General features: G+C 59.4%; 8 protein-coding genes across 8 annotated transcripts; 5 read left to right on the forward strand and 3 right to left on the reverse strand.

Moving 5' to 3' along the window:
* Positions 1–345: 345 nt before the first annotated feature.
* Positions 346–1,551, reverse strand: FA10DRAFT_252990 (Clavaminate synthase-like protein; the record flags this gene model as incomplete). Its single annotated transcript, XM_025519673.1, has 4 exons — positions 346–644; positions 735–823; positions 883–1,134; positions 1,191–1,551. Coding segments are annotated over 4 exons (1,001 nt in total), but the record flags the coding sequence as incomplete, so codon positions are not given.
* Positions 1,552–1,966: 415 nt separating this feature from the next.
* On the forward strand, positions 1,967–4,539 carry FA10DRAFT_231942 (hypothetical protein; the record flags this gene model as incomplete). Its single annotated transcript, XM_025518880.1, has 5 exons — positions 1,967–2,109; positions 2,177–2,385; positions 2,459–3,854; positions 3,888–4,143; positions 4,198–4,539. 5 exons carry the CDS (start codon positions 1,967–1,969, stop codon positions 4,537–4,539), a joined length of 2,346 nt encoding a protein of 781 aa, XP_025376169.1.
* Positions 4,540–4,686: 147 nt separating this feature from the next.
* FA10DRAFT_267582 (mitochondrial carrier) lies at positions 4,687–6,036 on the reverse strand. The gene is made up of 4 exons (XM_025521967.1): positions 5,976–6,036; positions 5,718–5,898; positions 5,412–5,631; positions 4,687–5,334 (listed from the first exon to the last, which is right to left on the reverse strand). Exons 1-4 carry the CDS (start codon positions 6,010–6,012, stop codon positions 4,846–4,848), a joined length of 927 nt encoding a protein of 308 aa, XP_025376170.1. The 5' UTR covers positions 6,013–6,036; the 3' UTR covers positions 4,687–4,845.
* An 824-nt stretch (positions 6,037–6,860) lies between these two features.
* FA10DRAFT_267583 (hypothetical protein) lies at positions 6,861–9,240 on the forward strand. Its single transcript, XM_025521968.1, has 2 exons — positions 6,861–6,995; positions 7,080–9,240. The coding sequence occupies exon 2, from the start codon at positions 7,090–7,092 to the stop codon at positions 9,112–9,114; it is 2,025 nt and encodes a 674-aa protein (XP_025376171.1). The 5' UTR covers positions 6,861–6,995; positions 7,080–7,089; the 3' UTR covers positions 9,115–9,240.
* A 114-nt stretch (positions 9,241–9,354) lies between these two features.
* FA10DRAFT_252995 (hypothetical protein) lies at positions 9,355–13,001 on the forward strand. Its single transcript, XM_025519674.1, has 3 exons — positions 9,355–10,750; positions 10,824–11,050; positions 11,115–13,001. The coding sequence occupies exons 1-3, from the start codon at positions 9,446–9,448 to the stop codon at positions 12,895–12,897; spliced, it is 3,315 nt and encodes a 1,104-aa protein (XP_025376172.1). The 5' UTR covers positions 9,355–9,445; the 3' UTR covers positions 12,898–13,001.
* Positions 13,002–13,919: 918 nt separating this feature from the next.
* On the forward strand, positions 13,920–15,679 carry FA10DRAFT_267585 (alpha/beta-hydrolase). The gene has a single exon (XM_025521969.1). It carries the CDS (start codon positions 14,003–14,005, stop codon positions 15,632–15,634), a length of 1,632 nt encoding a protein of 543 aa, XP_025376173.1. The 5' UTR covers positions 13,920–14,002; the 3' UTR covers positions 15,635–15,679.
* Positions 15,680–15,798: 119 nt separating this feature from the next.
* FA10DRAFT_133804 (hypothetical protein) lies at positions 15,799–17,829 on the forward strand. Its single transcript, XM_025517994.1, has one exon. The coding sequence runs from the start codon at positions 15,846–15,848 to the stop codon at positions 17,721–17,723; it is 1,878 nt and encodes a 625-aa protein (XP_025376174.1). The 5' UTR covers positions 15,799–15,845; the 3' UTR covers positions 17,724–17,829.
* Positions 17,830–18,661, reverse strand: FA10DRAFT_133805 (hypothetical protein). The gene has a single exon (XM_025517995.1). The coding sequence runs from the start codon at positions 18,400–18,402 to the stop codon at positions 17,935–17,937; it is 468 nt and encodes a 155-aa protein (XP_025376175.1). The 5' UTR covers positions 18,403–18,661; the 3' UTR covers positions 17,830–17,934.
* Between the last annotated feature and the right edge of the window lie 389 nt (positions 18,662–19,050).

Genomic DNA, 19,050 nt, shown 5'->3' on the forward strand with positions numbered 1-19,050 from the left:
GGGAAGATTTGGCAGTCACTCTGGGTTAACAGGCACGAAAGACGGACAAAAGGCCGAGTCTCGCGCACGCACGCGCCTGCCTGCCTCTTTTAGAAGTAAAGCCAGTATCTCCGTCGGCCTCACCCCGAGTGGAGCAGGGAATGGCCCGTGAGCGAGCTTGCCAGTTTCTCAGCCTGCAACTTGCAGAGTCAAGCGATCACTGTAGCACAACAATTTCATTGCGGCTTGCGAGCGGTCAGCTGGCCTACTTCCTTGACAAACTCCTCGAGGGCCCAGCGGTCGCTGTTGCAGCACGAGTCAGCACGGCTTACTTACTGCCTCCTGCTTGCCATTATCTCATCCCTCTCACCTAAAAGCCGTCTCTGACTCGTACCACCAATTGACACACACGCACAGACCCGAGTCTGCATTGGCCCGCTGCGCAACATGGTGGAACCAGCCAGCGGGCAGGTACAGCGTTTCGCCCTCGTGGACCTCCACCGTGAGCGGCGGAAGCGCCCTCGAGAAACGTTGGCTAAACGGTCTGTTGCGCGTCGAAGAAGCAGGCTCAGTGGGATCGATGGGGATCCACGGCGTCGGCGGCAGGTCTGTGGGCTCCAGCGAGCCGAGGTCTGGCGTGCACCGATAGACAGGATACGCTTCGTCTATGCTCGCGCGTCAGAATTGCATTCCTCTGTGCGCTGCGAGCGGGCAGACTCTGCGAGCGGGCAGACTCTGCGAGCGGACAGACTCACCTTCGCAGAGAAAGTGTGCCTCGCAAGGCGGGTATAGCGTAAAGATCTTTGTTCCCTGGATGACTGTGAACAGATTCTCGTAGTGGTCTCTTTGAACGAAATTCACATCAGCGACTCATTTTATAGCGTCTACTATACAGTCACTCACCGATGCATTGACGTGACGCTCTGCTCTGTCCCGATCCACAGATTAGTCGCATCGGGTCTTCTCCCCAGGGCCTCGGTGGCCCATGGCAAGTCCGTGCGTCGCTCGTCGCCGTGCTCGAGATCGGCCAGAAGCGGCGCGAGGCCAGCCTCCTTGTCGGTCAGGTTCGAGTCCTGGCTCTGCAGGTAGGCGATGCCGGCTCCTGAAGTGCCCGACCTCTGCCTCTCGAGCGCATCAAAGAGCGCTTGGAAGGTCCTGAGCAGGGTCAGAGGCGAGCGGCCAATTGAGCAGGAGTGTTAATACAAACTCACATCTCTTCCTCATGGGGAAGCGCAAATACGAGCTTGCCCCCCTCGAGACGATGCACATCGTCAGCCCGCCCGTCTGGCGTCAGGGCAACCTTGATCCTGCGCTCGCCCATCAAGCTCGCCAGGTACGCCTTGTCCCTCCAGCGCTGCAGGGGCGCGCGTGGCCGATCGTCGAGGCAGGCCTGCATAACGACGGGCGTGTGACGGACAACAGCCTGGCAGAACTCAAGTGCAGACGGTGGGCCTGCCCTCCGCGGTGGCCATCCGGCACTGCTGCTGCCCTCGGGAAGGCCCAAGAGGGAGCGCGACTCCCGTGCCAGCCGCTCTGCTGCTTCGTCGATGTCTGACCCCGTCGCCGTCATGGTCTCAGCGCTTTCTTCTCTACATTTCTACTTTTTTATTTTTATTTTTATTTTTATTAGTTTCCCGTTCGAGATTCGAATCGCCGCCGCAACTGCGCTAGTCGCGCTCTCTCCACTTGACAGGCTTCTTCTCATAGTCTTCTCGCAGGAGACGGCGAGGATTTGCAGGATGTGCATTCCCCCGGTGCAGAAGACGGATGAGCGTGGGTTCGTCAATTATTGTACCCTCACTCAGACGTCGGTGTGGAGCGGCCCCCACTGGGAGATATATGGGGAAATACACCACCTCTTAGTCGCTTGGCGCTGCACAAGGTGCATGGCGCACCCCCCACATCGATAGTGGATGAGTGAGGGGGGGAAAGGAGAGAGAGCACGTGTGCTTCCTTCACCACCATCATCACATCGCTTTGAGACGAAATGAGGACGCGGACACTGCTGCTGACGGGTGCCGTTGCGGTGACAGCCGCCCTGGGCCATGCGCGACAGCAGGTGCTGCCCCAGGAGCACAACAAGGGCGCTGCCTGGCCGAGCACGATCAAGTTTGCCGTCGACTACTACCCGTGGGTTGTTGCAGCTCAAGAACTGGCTCTCCCTGGTATCATCTGCTGACGTCTGCCCCTCTTGCAGCTCACAATGGCCCGAGTCGATGTGGGAGGGCGACGCGCAGCGCATGGCCAATGCCTCGATCTCGCATGTACGCATCTCCGAATTTGACTGGGCGCTGCTCGAGCCGCGCGACGGACACTACGACTGGAGCCTGCTCGACAAGAGCATCGATGTGCTGGGTGCCCACGGCCTTAAAGTCATTCTGGCCACGCCCACGGCCGCGCCGCCGAGTGAGTCCAATGCTGCTGCAGAACCCACCTCTCCCAAGGATGCCCCACTCCGTTGCTGACTTTCTGAAACAAGTCTGGGTCGTCCGGGACTATGACATCCTCGCCACTGACGACCACCTCCGCCAGCGGCGCTTTGGCTCGCGTAGGCACTACTCCTTCTCGTCGCCCGACTTCCGGAAACTGAGCAAGCGCTTCGTCGATGCCATGGCCCAGCGCTACGGCCAGCACGACGCCGTCGCCCTCTGGCACCTCGACAACGAGTTTGGGAACCACGAGGACACGCGGTCGTACGATGTGCATGCGCGCAACGCCTTCCGCCGCTGGCTGAAGCACCGCTACGGCGGCAGCATCGCGGCGCTCAACGCCGCGCAGGGCCGCGTGTTTTGGAGCAGCCAGTACGACAGCTTCGACGACATTGAGCTGCCCACGCTGGAGCAGACTGAGTCGAGCCCGGCCCTCCGCCTCGACTTCTACCATTTCTCTTCGGACCAGCTCATCGACTATGCAGTCATGCAGGCCGAGACGATCCGCAAGCACTCGGACAAGCCCATCACGACGAACCTGATGCCGTTTGAGTTCTCCTTTGACCACCACGAGCTCGCTCGGCGCGCCCGGCTCGATGTCGCCACCTGGGACTCGTACCCGCTTGGTAACTGCGAGGTGCTCGACTGGGTCACCGACGCCGACAAGATCCGCTACGCTCGGACGGGTCGGCCAGATGCGCAGGCACTCCAGCACGCCCTCTACCGGGGAGTAGCGGGAGCCGCACACAACAAGGCCCGCGGCCCCTGGGGCGTCATGGAGCAGCAGCCGGGGCCCGTCAACTGGGCGACAAACAACCCGTCGCCGGCGCCAGGCATGGTCCGCCTCTGGCTGCACGACATGCTCTCCCAGGGCAGCAGCCTCAACAACATCTTTCGCTGGCGCCAGGTGCCGTTTGGCCAGGAGCAGATGCATGCCGGCATGTTTCGCCCCGACAACTCGCCCGATGCTGCCTTTGTCGAGCAGCAGGCGGCCGTCGACGATGTTGCTGTGCTACGTGACGCTGGGCTTCTGGACGAAGATCTCCACTGGACAGCGGCCGGCAACGAGACGCGGCGGCCAAAGGTGGCCATCGTCATGGACTACCCGTCCGTGTGGGCGCTCGAGGCCAACCCGCAGGGCGGTGACTTTGACATTTCCAAGTTCAAGGACTATGGCTTCCAGTACGCTGAGCTCCTCTCCGAGTGGCACGCCGCCTTCCGCCGCCTGGCTGTTGATGTTGATGTTATTGGACCCGCGACGTCGGACGAGGAGCTGGCGAGGTACCGGCTCCTGGTCGTGCCCACAATGGTCAAGCTCTCCAAGGACTTTGAGGCGCGCCTGGACCGCTTTCCGGGCGACGTCGTCGTCGGGCCCCGATTCGCTTCCAAGGTCGACACGCTCTCGGTCCCGCTCGATCTGCCGCCCTCCTCTACGCCCAGCGGCGCGTTCTCTGCCTCGAACTCTACCACAGAGGCCAGCAAGGAGCAGCCGTCGTTCGCGGATCGCCTGCCCATGCGTGTGACCCGAGTCGAGTCGATTCGCAAGGACCTCGATGACGAGTTTGTCGTCTTTGACGGCAAGGACTACCCCATTCGGACGTGGGTCGAGTGGCTCGAGTGCGCCCGCGATGGCCACGAGGCTGTCAACGACGCCGAGGGAGCAGACGCCCTCTCGATGACGCTCGGCGGCCACCACCGCAAGGGCGCCTCTGTGCTGTGCCAGCACCGCCGCCCTGTCCCGCGCAGCAGTAGCAGCAGTAGCTCTACCTCTGCATCGAACAAGAGTGAGCCAACGCAGCTGACGACCTACATTGGCTTCTACGCCACCGCCGACGTGCTGTTGCCCTTTTTTGCCAAGACGCTGGCCCAACTCGGCGTGCGCAATGCGCTGGACCAGCTGCCCGATGCGTCGCACGACCTGGGCGCCCACCTGCGCCTGGCCAGGCACGGCGAGCGCGCCCTCTTTGCGTTCAACTACGACGACCGCGCCGCGGTGGACCTGGGCCAGTGGCCCCACTTGCGAGACGGCCTCTTCTCGTCGGAGGCGAGGGCAAAGCTCGTCGTGGGCCAGCAGGACACGCCAGAGACGATTGCGCCGACCGATGTCCAGATCTGGGATCTCGGTGCATAAAATGCCCATTTGCAATGAAGAGCACCATTTTTGCATACATAGCATTCATAGCTCGAGTCTCTTCAAGCAGAGACAAGAAGAGGAAAAAGATCAGACAACATGTCAGACTTGTGGGATGGGACAGTGGTGGTGCAACAGAATCCGTAGAGCATGCAAAGCGAAATCAATGTCTATGTCTTGCTTGGTTTTTTGGAGATTGGAATACACGTTTCGTCCGGCTAATGAACACCTTGTTGGATAGGAAAGGCTCGTACGAGAAAGAAAGAACAAGAATTGATGGGGGTTGACGAGGGAAAGAAGGCTCGCTCAAAGGTAGGGCGGGCCGAGCACCTTGCGGAACTGGTCCAAGACGACCTCGACGACGAGGAGGAGCACACCGCCACCAGGGGCCAGCCGGAGCACCTTTGGCGTGAAGCCCTTGTATAGACCCGCAAAGCCCTCCTGGCGGCCGATCTGGATGATACCCGGCAGCGTCCAGGGCTTCTTCTGCCCCGGCGCATACGTCGTGTTCTGCACCCGGCTCTTGAACACGTCGGCGGGCGTGTTGAGGGCCGTGCCGACAAAGCCACCAATCATACCCGAGATGAAGTTGTTGCGGAGCTCCTGGCCCTTGTTCTCGGCCTTGGGCATCAGCGCACGGACTTGGAAGATGCAGCCAAAGTAGCCGCCGTTCCAGAGGACGTGCCGCCAGAATGTGCTCTCGAGCCCAGCGTACAGGCCCAGCAGGCCGTCCTTTGCGACAATCTTTTGCACGACGTCCATGGGGCCCTTGTACAGGTGCGCCTGCGCCCGGTCCTGAAAAGAAGAAGAGAGAGAGAGCAGAGAAAGCATGAGTAAAGGCGCACTCAACTGGCACAAGTGCAGGAACACACCTGCAGCCGGATCTTGACGAGCTCAAAGGGAACGACGACAATCGACTCGGTCGCACCAGCGCTGCAGCCAGTCAGCACACTGAGGCCCTGCGTCATCTTTTCGCTCCCCGTCGCGTTCCGGTACGTCTTTCCCCAAAAGTCATTTGCGGCAAACTTGACGGCCCTCTTTGGCGCTTCGAGCATCAGGGGCGGGATCAGGCCTCTGTATAGCCGTCCTGCTCTGCAAGAGGGGGAGGCGTAGTTTCAAGTCGTCCAAGGTCAGCAACCAGCGGCGTGAACTCTTAGGCACTGGCTAAGCACACTCACCCCTCGCTGGCAACAATCTTGCGAAAGGCGTCGACCATGCCATTGTACCGCTCCGCACCGGGCACCTCGACCTTGGTCTGAAGCATCAGCCGGGTCTTGACAGTGTCCAGCGGGTAGAGGAGCAGCAGCTCCGACACGCCTGCAATGGCGCCCGCGGTGAATTGCGCATAGAATGGCAGCGCTGTTGGGGCGGCCGTCTCTATCTTCGTCAGCTCTCCTAGCTCCTGCTTCTGCTCGAGGGGAGACTCATCGACTCACGCTTTGGCTTGGACGCCGTCTCAGTGGTGGAGGCCATTCTGTCGGAGGCGCGGGGCAGGAGCGGGGCAAGGAGGAGGGCGGAGAGAAGGGGAAGGGGAAGGGAAGCGAAGGAGACAGAGCCGTAGAGAGAAAGGAAAATGGCCCAGTCTGACTCAAGAAGAACCCAACGGCTGAACTATCTATCGGTGTCGGTCCGGGGTCAAGGGCTTGGGCTTGATTGCACGGCACCTTTATCTCGCGTGGCGCTAACCTTGCGTCCGATCCAGTCCGAGTCGGCGCTTCACTAATCAGGCAGGCAGGGAAGGCCCCAGGGCATGTTAGAGAGAGAGAGTGCAGTCAAGGCAGACGACGATCAAGTATTTTATTTCGAGAGGTTCGAAAAACAGAAGAGATGTACGGACCACCGACCCATCCACGTCTCCAAAGGACAAAGGCGCAGACAAGGGTGCTAAGACGTCCGCGCGGGCTAGAAAGCACGAGGGGATGGCGATCCCCCCTGGCGTCGCTGCCTCTGGGCTATGACGTATGACGCTCACCAATAGAGTCACTTGCAGCCGTCGCCGTTGCCATCGCCTCTCGGCAGAAGACCCCAACGACGGCAAGACACCGGGAGCAACACGGATTACGCAGCCGTTGCCGCACAAAGAGAAGAAGAAAATTGTCGACGGCGGTTGCTTTTTGTGTTTCTTGGGAGGAAATTTTCTCGGCCGAAAGTAAACAAGACTGATCCAGCCAGAGACAGATAAACACACGTGACCTTGGCGCGTTGCCCCTATTTTGGCTAAAAGTCCCAGGTAGCAAGCAAGACGGAGGCTCGTACGAGACGTTCTCGCCATTGTCTGCCTCTTCTTTTTCGGCCCCTGTCAAGGCCTTTCTCTCGGTTTTTCTTTTACGACCTTGACGATCTGTTACGACGATCTGCTACGACACGAGTACTCACGAACGACCGCATCGACAAAACGAAAGAAGCTCGGCGAGGCGATTTGAATAGGGTCACTGCTGTTCCTCCACACGGACAGGGTAGGTTGGGCTTCCTCGCAGCATGACGACCGCCGAAGACGCTCGGCAACAGGGCACTGACAGGCTTTCGTCTGCCCTGACAAGCTACGAAAAGATGAACACAACGTCGGACAAATGGCTTTACCCACCCTCGAGCGTTGGACAGACGGCCAAGCCGCAGTTCTTGGCCGTCAACAAGGAGCTCGAGGCCCTCGATGACAAGGACAAGACGTACAATGGCTTCTCGAGCGAGGCGCTGAGCAAGGCGTTTGCAGACTATGTCAAGTACCATCCAGAGGGCGTCCCCAAGGACTTTGACGCCGAGGCTGCGATCCGTAACATGGCCGCGGCCAAGCAGTCGTCGTCGTCGTCGTCGTCAAGCGCGCAGCAGGACCAGTCGACGCCGCTCGTCTTCATCGCCGAGAACACCGGCTTCTCCTGGGCCGACCAGCTGCATGCGATGGGATGGGCAAAGGTGCTCTACGGCATCGTCTGGATGGTCGTCGGCCTCGTGCTCCTCTTCTTTGGTCTCGCCTCGCTCTTCTGGCTCAACAAGCTGGGCACGAGGCCCAAGAAGCAATCCTCATCGGCCATCGCAGAAGCCTTGCCCGGTATCAAGGGCCGGAAGCGGGGAGGGCGAGCGATTCTCAATGGCGGCGTCGGGGGCCTCCTGATCGGCTTCCTCTTCTTCTCGTACCTCGCCGTCGTCATCAACAACGCTGTATGCGCCGACGACGACAAGAAGCCTCCCTCGGCTGGCGCCCTCTTTGCCGTCTGGCTCGCCCCCGGCCTTCTCGGTGCCGTCGTCGGCGGCCACCTCCGCTTTGCATCGAGGGCTATGGCCGGTGTCTTGGGCGGTACCTCGTTGACGATCATCCTGACGGCCGTCTTTGGCATTCGCACCATCCTCATCCGAGTCATTCTCCTCGCCGTCTTCTCCACGCTCCTCACGGCGCCCCTCATCCTGCCACGACCCAACGCGGTGCAGAAGCTCGTTCTCAATGGCTGCACCTCGCTCGTGGGTGTCGTCACCTTCCTCAACGGCGTCGCCCTCTTTGCTCCTCCCCGCGACTCGTCGGACAACTGGCTGGACCTGTGGGTGGTGCTCTTTGCCAAGGACAAGACCTCGTCGATGGACATTGCCACGTCGGCCTGGGGCACCAGCGCATTCAAGGGCTACATCGCAGGTGCCGTTCTCGGTGCCGTCGTGGGCTTCCTCTTTGAGATGCTGCTCCACAAGCACGCGGGCGAGGATGCCGAGTCGGAGTGGAACCAGTACCTGGGCTCCTACACGGAGCGCTTCGAGAAGGCCAACGGCAACGGCAACGTCACGGGCGCTGACATGAGCAACGCGCCCCGTGCGGGCCTCTTTGAGCCGGCGCCCAGCGCGTGGCAGCGCATGTGCGACTTCTTCGACAGTGCCTCGCCCTCGAAGCCGGCCAGCTACGGCAACCTGACGGGCGACGACCGCGAGGCCAGCCCGCTGCAGCAGCGCTCGCGCAACCGTTCAGGAAGCCGACGCAAGGGCAGGCGCGCATCGACGCGGACGACGACGGCCAGAGACCCAGCCCGGTTCGAGGCCCTGAGTGGGCGCGATCAGGGCCAGAGCGATTCAGACGATGATTCCGATGCGACTGATGTCGATGACGTCGACGAGAAGCACGATGACGACGAGAGCAAGGATCTGCTGAGTCCCTTGAGCAAGAAGCACACGACGTCGGCCACGGAGAACTACGGAGGATACCAGCTTCCGCCGCTCCCCAGACCGCCGCTGCTCTCGTCGACGCCGCTTCCGAGCTACCGCAGCGAGGCAAGCGACGGTGCAGGGAGCAAGGGGAGCGGCAGCAACCTCAGTGGCACCACTGCCAGGGGCTCCGATGCTGGCGCTCCGAACAGCAGCGATGTCCACAAGCCCCTCGATGTCTACCGCGACTCGGCGCCCTCCTCGCCTGCGTCTGCGTCTCCTGCAGCAGCGGCACCGACAGGTGCTGCGGGCCAGCGACAGGTGGCAGCGACGCCCTCGCTCATCAATGCCATCTCGCGCATCCAACAGGCCCAAGCACAGGCGAGGGCGTGGCAGGAAGCCCAGGATCCAAAGGCGGCCGCCCCGTACGGCTCTCAGCCCACATCTCCTAGATAGTCTCCTACTCTTCTTCTCATACCCCTTCTCACATGCTGCTCTGCCCTCGGTGGCCTGGCCTTGTTCTTGTCTCATTCTTGGCTTTTCTTTTTGGGACGCAGTGAAAATGAACATTCGATACACTCCTCAGTCTGCCGATTTCTGATGTCCGTGCGGGGGGAAAAGGAGTTCTAAAGTAGCCTAAGCGCGCCTTCGTCGGCCCAAAATGCAAGTGGTAGTCTAAAACAGGGAAGATTCGTCGTCGATTACTTCTCTCTCTGACTCGGATTAGGGCTCTGATGCGCTGGTAAGAAGAGAGAGTGTGGTTTTTCGGCAGGACAAGCAAGGAAGAATGCGTCGAGCTGCTCCTCCTGACAAGGCAACGCCGACGCGGCCGAGAACGTCGGGCGCTGCTGCTGCAGCGAGGGCCGCGGGTGCTGGCGCGTCCACTTCGCCGGCCAAGAAGGCGACGGCGACGACAACGACGGGCGCGGCTAGAAATGGCGCACCGCTGTCGGCTGCTTCGCCAGGGAGGACAAGGGTTAGCAGCGGCGAGGCAGCTGTGCCTGATGATGACAGAAAAGATGGGCAAAAGAAAGCGGGAGGTGGAGAAGGGGAGCAAGAGGAGCAAGAGGAGCAAGAGGGAGATGAAGAGGATGGAGATGAGCGAGGAAGGAAGCGGATCGGCGTGCTGGCCCTCAAAGAGGGAGCGCTGAACGTGCAGCCAAACGACGAGCGCGCCATCGTCTTTCTCGACATCGACAACACCCTCTACCGCAAGTCGACGCGCATCGCCGAGCTCATGACGCAGCGTATCCGCGCCTACATCATCGGGCTGGGCCTCGACGAGGAAGAGGCCGAGCGGCTCCACAGCCAGTACTACCGCAGCTATGGCCTGGCGATCCGGGGCCTAGTCAAGCACCACAAGATCGATGCGCTCGACTATGACGCAAAGTGCGATGCAACGCTCCCGCTCGAGGATGTCCTGCGGCCCGACGCGGGTGTGCAGAGGCTGCTGGCGGACCTGGACCGGACCAAGGTGCGCGTGTGGGCGCTGACCAATGCCTACAAGACGCATGCCGTCCGCTGCCTCCGCTTGCTCGGGCTCGACGACTTCATCGAGGGCATCATCTACTGCGATTATGCCGACCGCAACTTTGCCTGCAAGCCCGAGCGGCACTACTACGAGGCTGCCCTGGATGTTGTTGGCATGCACGATCCGGCTAGAATTTATTTTGTCGACGACTCCAGACTCAACATCAGTGCGGCGAGGGACCTAGGCTGGGGCTCGTGTGTGCTCTTTGACGAAGAAGAACAGCAGACCGTGGCTGCTGCTGCTGCTGCACCGAACGGGACTGCGAATGGTGGTTCTGACAGTGTTGCACAAGGACACCAGGCGGCACTGGATTCCGCTATTCTCTTTGCCCAGAACGACAAGGACGGCCTCGATGAAGAGGCCTTCAAGGCGCACTTCAGGACGCTGCCCTCGGCGATGCGCATCAGACTGCTGCACATCATCCTCGATGCATGCTTGCCTGGCGACATTGCGAGCATGACACGCACCCTCGAGAAACACCTCCGTCTCACGAGAGACGTCGTCAGTGGGCTGCCCGAGAGCATCTGCATCAAGATCTTTGAGAAGCTCGAGGTCAAGGAGGTGAGTCGCTGCATTTTTATTTCACTTGCGCCTAGATTCACCTTCCGAGTAGCTGACTGAGAAGCACATGCAGCTCGTGCGATGCCGACAGGTGTCAAAGAAGTGGCTGGCCATCAGCTCCCAGCCCGAGCTCTGGCGGTCCCACGCCCTCGCCCTGACGGAAGGCGATCCGGTGCCGGTGAGCCCGCCAAAGGAGCCATCAGAGTGGGAAACGCTTGTCAAGGGCCTCTACTTTCGCGAGCGAAATTGGGCAAAGGGCATTGGCCAGTCCATTACTTTCTTTACGGGCCACACTGGCTTGTGAGTGGTCGATGGCTCCCATTGACACTAGTAAGCATTCCTGCTGACGTGCGACGCGGCACAGTGTCACGGCTATGAAGCTTCGCGGGCGGCGCACCCTCGTCACGGGCAGCTACGACGAGACCCTGCGCGTGTGGGACCTCATGACGGGCGAGTGCAAAAAGGTTGTACCAGCCAAGGCCATCTCCTGCCTCGACTTCCTCGATGCAGAGGGTATCCTCGCTGCCGGTCTCTACGACACGGGCCGCATCATGGTGTGGGACATGAAGAATTGGAGCCTACTGCATACCCTTTCTGGCCACAACCGCGGCATTCGACACGTCGCAATGAACGACACCTTTCTCGTCTCCGTGGGCCAGGACAAGGCAGTGGTGGTGTGGGACTGGAAGAAGGGCACAAAGATTGTTCGCTTTGGGCAGCAGAGCAACGTGTCGCTAGGCGTCTCCATTGTCGACGGCGACAAGATTGTGGCCGTGACAATCGACGGTATCATCAGGACCTTTTCGATCAGAAAGAAGGAGCTGATTGGACAGTACGATTTGGCCAAGCTGTCGCCCAAGCTCGCTGGGCTCGGCAAGGGCGATGCCAATGGCAGCAATGTGCTGTCCTGGTTTGCCGCTCATAAGAACACCATCACGCTTGCCACGGCCAACCTAGTCGTGCATCTCAAGTGGCAGGAGCACGTCGTGCCCGTTCAAATCGAGCCTCTTGATCTCTCGCCAGGCAGAGCAGCAACAACAACACCAACGCCAAGCCGAGTCCGCAAGACGTCGACGAGCTCTACGGCCTCGACAAAGTCACCAACGACGATGAGACAACGGACAGACTCGACTGCGAGCAGTGTCGTGAGCAATCTGTCCTCGAGCAAGGATTCTTCAACGACCACGCCTTTGACCTCGTCGAAGTCTGACGCACGACGGGCGGTGAGCGGCGCTGCTTCACCTTCGCTGTCCTCGTCGTCCAGAGGAAAGACCACGAGCAATGGTGTCACACGGACGGCGTCGACGCCCCTTGGGAACAAGAGGCACAGCTACACGCCCGTGACGCCGCAACCGTGGCCTACTCCACCCAAGTCGCTCACCCCATCGTCCTCAGCGGCCTCGATGGCTCCCTTGACGCCGACGCTCTCGTCCAGCAAGAGTCCACCACCATCAGCCCTCTCGCCTGTATCGACGACCACAACAATAACAACAATGTCTGACCAGAAACACCGGCCAACGCGCATTGCACCCAACCTTGGCGTGGCCCCAGTCGTGATCGACATATTTGCAATGCCCGATGGCGCGACGGGTGCAGTGGACCCGGCCAAGCGGCGCATCGTCAGTGCGAGCCGGTTCAGCAGCCGAGCAGGCGCCAATCGGAGGCTCTATACCAGCACCCTCCCGGATGAGCCACGGGAGAAAGAGGACGTAGGGGATTCGACGGACGAGGCTGCACGGGAGGCAGCGGGCAGAGAGAGCGAGAGCGAGAGCGAGGTGGTGCCGATCGGGGGTGCATGGCAGGCCCAAGCAAAGGAATTGGCGATTCCGACGAGAAACCCAATGAGCTTAGTGATCGATCATGAGAACCTCGTGGTTGGCACCTCGGAAGGGCTCGTCTACCGTGTCGGTTTCGTCGGTGCTACCTACGATCGAGGCTGGTTTGATGATGAGGAAGAGAAGGAGAAGAACCTTGACGAGCAGCTGGCTTCTGCTCAGCAGGGCAAGGAGCAGGTCGGCCATGCGACGATTCGGGACTTGGTCGAGTTGCGAGAGATCTGGAAGGACATCGTCGTGCCTCTCGACGCACCACCGGATCATCCGGGCAGGATCAAGATTGACCCCATCAAGGCCGTCGGCCTCAAGTAGATTGCTTACCTTTGCCACGAAGAGAAATTAGAGCAAGGCCATTTGTAATGATCTCAACCACGCATGCTTCCGTTCAGGAACACCTATTGCACTTATGGGACCCCATTGATTGTCGAGCGATGATGGAGGGACAGAAGAGAGCTGAGATCAGAGTTGAGCCATTTGCAGGCTCCAGTACTGAACGAACAACGCCCCGCTAAAACCCCACTATGAGCGTCTCTCTCCAGCCACCTCGGAGTGTGCGCCGGACCGCAGATCCCAAGACGAGAGGGGAGTTCCCGCTAGTGCAGAAAAAAGAAGCCAATGCCAGGAAAGCTAGGCAAGCTAGCTTATAGCGAAGCTGTGCATGAGATTATATTTTAGCCTGTTCCCTTTTCGCGTCCGTAGAAGCTTCGAAGCGCTCGCTGCCTTCTTTCTCTCGCAACCCCACATCGCCTTGTGAATGCTTCGACTGCGAAGCGAATGAGTGGAAGAACTTTTATTTGCGCAGGTCAAGTTCGACAGTCATTCTCGTAAGGCATCTGCCATCTGCGGTTGGGCCACGCTCTATCCCACGCGCACGGCTTCTCCGACCCCTGCCTGCTTGTGGTGATCTCCGCGCGCGGACCCCCAACCCGTTTCCTTTCGCGCATTGCTCGAGCCAAATGGCGGCGCTCTATTTTTCTTTTCTCATCTCAGATCCAAGTTGCTAAGATCGCGAATCCGCTCAGGAGCTCAGCCGTTCTAACTCTGAGTTTCTGTGTCCGTATCGCAGATGGCTTCCTACAGCAGTACAAGAAGCGCGGCCTCCTTGACCTCCCGCGTAGTCACTTTCATTCTCAACCCCCTCCTGACTTGTCTGTTTCGCTTCTCGAATCGTCTCTCCTCGCTGCGACGGCCTCCCTGAAAGATTCTCAGAGCAGGCTAGTCGCTTGCTAAGGAACGTGAGTTCTCTCGTCGATGTGCCTGGCAGGCTAGTTGGAACCTGGAGGGGACAGACCATCGGGAAAAAGGTGCATATATTGATTTATTCACCGCTCACACTGGAGACCCCACATAAAGGCGACGCTCGCGCCGGCGACAAAGGCAGATTCTTTCCCCCCCTTCTCATAGATCCAATCCCGAGATGCGCTTACATCTCCCGTTGCTGCTGGCCTCGCTGGCTGGGGTCGTCGTGTCGGCACAGGAGGTGGTGGATCTCGGCTACGCAAAGTACAAAGGTGATGCAGCAAAGGTACCGGGCTACACGGCCTTCTACGGTCTCCACTATGCCGTAGCGGAGCGCTTCGGGGCGCCTCGTCCCCCACACAGCCTCGCCTCGAAGGGCATCATCAACGCCGATGACACACACACGGTGTGCTTCCAAGGACTGACCGAGAATGCCGCCGCCGCAGGCAAGAACCAGTCCGAAGACTGCCTCCTCCTCGACGTTTACACGCCTCACAATACATCCAATTCACACGCCCGCCTGCCGGTCCTCGTCTACATCCACGGTGGATCCTACCAGCTCAACTCCAAGAACGAAGTAGATCCGACACTGATGGCCGAGCACTCGGATCAGCCCTTCATCCTCGTCTCGATCAACTACCGGCTCGGCGTCTTTGGGTTCAACCAGGGCAAGGAGTTCCACAAGCTCGGCGGCGTGGCCAATGGCGCGCTTCTTGACCAGCAAGAAGCGCTTCGCTGGATCCAGAAGCACATTGCCAAATTCGGAGGCGACCCGGACCATGTCGTTCTCTCGGGCCAGTCGGCCGGCGCAGGCAGTGTGCTCCAGCATGTCGTCTCGCCCCGCGCAAAGGGCCTCTTCAAGACAGTCTGGACCATGAGTGTCTTTCTTCCACCACAGCCAACCGCACAGGGAGAAACAAGCAGCAAGACATACAAGGAGCTCGTCGACGTGGCGGGGTGCGCCAAGGTCCGAAACAGCCTTAAATGTCTTCGCAAGCTCGATGCAAACGCCATGCTCAACGCTTCGCTCGTCCTCTCAAACAAGTCGACGTACACCTACTTTCCCTGGCAGCCCGTCATCGATGGAAAGGTAATTGTCGAAAACCCATACAAGACGCTGGGAGAGGGACGGCGCGCAATCAATGGTCAAGCGATCCTCGTGGGCTCGCAGGTCAACGAGGGTGTCATCATTCTCTACCAGAATCAGACGACGCCGGCTGAGACACACAAGGAGGTCCGACGCCTCTTCCCTCGCCTGTCAGAGCATCGTGTTCAGCAGTTACTGCGTCTATACCCGCGTGTGGACAACGAGGACGGCCGTGTGGCAGAGCTGATCTCTGATGGCTTCTTCAAATGCGCCTCGAATGCCCTCGCTTCAGCGTTTCATGCTCATGGGAAGGCGGCTTACCGCTACTCGATCGAGGTGCTTCCCTCGCTGCACGGGCAGGACCTCGTCTACTTCTACAATCGCAGCGCCGACCTGCTCGACTTCTACGGTCCCCCGCAGCCCGACGTGGTGCCTTCGGTGGTCAAGCAGACGACGCGCTTCCTCTTTGCCAAGGACGTATCAGCCTCGTCTTCGTCGTATGCCGGTGTCAAGTTCAATCCGTCAGACGAGAAGCTCATGTCGTACGACTCCAAGCACAAGACCTTGACTCCGTGGACGTTCCGGGGAGTCAATCTGAAAAACGAGACGGCCGCGAGCGGTGTGCAGAGAGAGGCGACCTCGGCAAAGATCACCTCGGCAGCGGTGGGCAACAAGGAGGACGTCTGCCGCTTCTGGATCGACAACTTCCCTGACTTGTACTAGAACCATCCCCTACCCCGTCCTATCTGTCCTTGTCCTAATGTGATCCCTTTAATCATCATGGCCGGAGCGTCTGCTGCTGGGGATGCCTGGCGGGCATTTCTGACGCGTGCTCGATGACCTCTTTCCAATCGAGATCTGAACTGTGCACACCAAGATTTTTAGCCTTTATGCACCTCGCAGCTCTTGGGCAAAAGTGGAGAGAAGGAATGTCATGGACGACGAACGACGGCGACGGGGAGGCGCAGGTCCGTCGACTTCCCCACGGCCCGCCGGAGGGCCGCCGTCGTCAAAGGCCGTGTCATGCGGCGAGTGCCGTCGGCAAAAGGTGCGCTGCGTGACCGAGGTGGGCGACCACAAGTGCCTGCGATGCTTGCGCATGAGGAGGATGTGCATCAGGCCCGCCCCGATCTCGCGCCCCTGGTCTTCGTCAACGTCACCGCCCCCAACGCAGGAACACGACGAAGGCAGAGAGGCAGAAGCCGCAACGAATGGAAGCAAGGCAAAGAGGACAAGGAGGAGCGGCGTGGAGCTTGGCCTGCCTGCGGTCAGCAACCCGCTGCGCCTCCTCGCAGAAGCTGGCCACGGCCACGGCGGCGACACGAGCTGGCTCTCTTACTTTTCCGATGGCGTCTTCGACTCCAGGCCCGAGGTTGGGCGGCACTTGGACCCAATAGCAGGAGGCCTCGTCACTGAAGAGCAGGCCCGGGAGCTGCACACCTTTTTCATGGTCAACCTCAACCCACGCACAACGCTCCTCGACCCGGAGATCTACACTTTTGAGCACATTGGCCGGCATAATGCCCTTTCGACGGCCATCTTCTTTGCCGCAGCCCGCTTCGAGACAAAAACGCATTCTCTCTCGAAGCCTTTGGAGGATCACCTGCGCCAGCACGTCATTCCCCACGTCGTGCTCTACGACTGCGCCACCATTGAGCTCGTAATAGCCTTTCTAATCTATGGCGCATACTACCCGGTCACGCCTCGCGTCATTGACGACCGATCCTGGTCCGTGGTCTGCCATGCCGCACGTATGGCGACGGAGCTCGACCTCAACTCGCGCATACACTCGTCCTCTCTCGACGAGACTGCTGGCATGGCCGAAGCGAGGCTGGCGCGCCATTATCGGACCAGAGAGCGGACATGGCTCAACCTCTGGCTGCAGGAGCAATCATTTGCCAACAAGACGGGAAGGTTGCCCTTCTTGGCGACGCGGGGTGTCGTCGATCAGTCGCGCGAGTGGCACCGCTCCGTGCATGCAATCGAGGGCGACGGCGTCGTTGTAGCTCACGTTCAGCTAAGACTGCTGTCTATGAGGTGCCAAGAGCTCTTCGAGCGGCTCAGGACCTCTGACGAGAACATCGAATACTATCTCGAGCGGGCAGAAGCAGACGTCGAGGCTTGGTCTGCTCTGCACAGGGACATTGAGCCGACGGCGAAGAGGTCCGCCAAGATGGCTATCTACCAGCAACATATCAGGGTCATGATCCTCGTCATGCCCTTGCAGCATCCGCAAGCTTCCTCCTCCTCCACTGCTCCACTGGCAAATTCTACGCTGCCTCGCCTACAGGATGCCGTGCTGGCCTACCTCGCTGAGGTGGTCTCACCAGCGATGCAGCAAGAGGCGAGATACAGCCACAACTCGCTCTTCACTGCTGCTTCCTACGTCGCCGTCCTTGCGCTCAGGCTTGTCGCTCTGGCGGGCCGGCACGCGTTTGTTCGAGCCGATGCCCTTACAAAAGCCGTCGTTGATACGGCTCGCGTCTTTCGCGAAGCGTCACGAGACAACGGTGGGAAGGGAGGTGTGGCGCATCGGCATGCCGAGTATCTCGAATGGCTCATCTCACGGCAGCAGCAGGCTCAGCAGCAGGCTCAGCAGCAGGCTCAGCAGCAGCAGCAGCAGCAACAACAACAACAGCAGAGGCAGCCGATCGAAAACAATCGGGCATCGGCTCCTTCCGAGTCCACTGTCCTGCCATATGAACCTAAGGTGGATGGCACCCTCGACCTTCAGCAGACTGACCTCGACGCCTTATTTGCCGACGTCGACTTTGCCTCATGGGTCCAACGATTTATTGAAGCCGACTCATGAGGGTCAGCACATCAAGTTCTCATCAGACGTTGAGGACTCTCTCGCTTTTTTGCTCTGTCACAGCTAGACCGTTCCTGTGTTGCGCATTCTAGAGAACGTGAACAGCAAATTCGAGAAAAACTTCGCTTTACTCTAAGATTGCGCTGGTGAGAGATAGTCTCGTATGATACAGCATTTTCTTCTTTTCTGCGTAGTCAGAACAGGACTTTACCTAAAGATTGACAACAAAAGGTGCGACCCATCTGCGAGCGAGCTTTGAGACATTTGTGTGGACCAGGACAACTCTCTTGGCTCTGATTTCTTGCGCCGCTCGCTTTGGTGGGCGTGGGTAGTACAACGAGCCAAGGCGGTAGCAAAAGAGCGGCGATGTGATCCTGATTCTGGGACGAGCTTTACCAGAAAGCTCGCCGTGTCTGTTGCGGCTCGAAGGGGGCATGTCGTCTTCTAAAACCTGCGTCGAGCTACTTGCGCCCGTCGCGTGTACGTCCTCCCTTGATTTTGATGTTTCTGCTCTTGCAGCCCCTCCGCTCGCTGGCTGACGACTCATACGAGAAGATGAAGCAGGAAGAGGAGGAGAGGGCGGGGATGACGCAAGGAGAGACACCGGTCTGGTCGCCATTGTGGTCACGCGAATGGGAAAATTGTCGGGCGGGCCCATCTGCATCGCTTCGCAGCTCATCTTTCATCGTGCCCCAAGGTGATGGGCAAGTCTTTCCATCCTGTCAGCCAACTCCCCTCCGTAGCTCGTATATATGAAGAACCAGAACGAGAAGACATACTTGCCACGATCTTCTCGTCCAGACCGAAGGGTATGCGTCATAAAGGCAGTGCTACCATGTTCTTCTCTAGAAGGAATATCTGCAGCGCGGCGGTGCTTGTGCGGTGCCAAAGAAGGGACAAAAGAAGAGAAGGACCAAGGAGGAGCTTGAATACGTCTCGAAGATGCATTCAGTCAGACAACGCCTTGCATATTTGTATGCAGTCTCTGAGGGCATGAGTCATTGATAGTAAGCACCTTCTCGTACGTCGGGACAGCGGTAATCAAGGGGCAACAGTGGACAGATGGCACAGCACCGTTTGCTAGCACCCTAGCAGTGTATACTCCCCTGACACCCGACAGTTGGTGACGGTGAATCGCCGGCATCGCCACAGCGCGAGAGAAGCTTCCGCGTGGTCTCGCATGAAGAAAAGTGCCTAGGAATGTGAATAGTCAAGGCACACTGCATGTAATGTCCACGCCCTCTTACAGGGCAAGGGGCAGAGATAGAAGTCAAAGACTGCATGGGGCTTGGGCTGGAGAGACTCCAGACCGTAGGAAAAGTAAAGA

The sequence above is a fragment of the Acaromyces ingoldii genome, assembly GCF_003144295.1.
Source record: "Acaromyces ingoldii strain MCA 4198 unplaced genomic scaffold FA10scaffold_4, whole genome shotgun sequence".
NCBI lineage: Eukaryota > Fungi > Basidiomycota > Exobasidiomycetes > Exobasidiales > Cryptobasidiaceae > Acaromyces > Acaromyces ingoldii.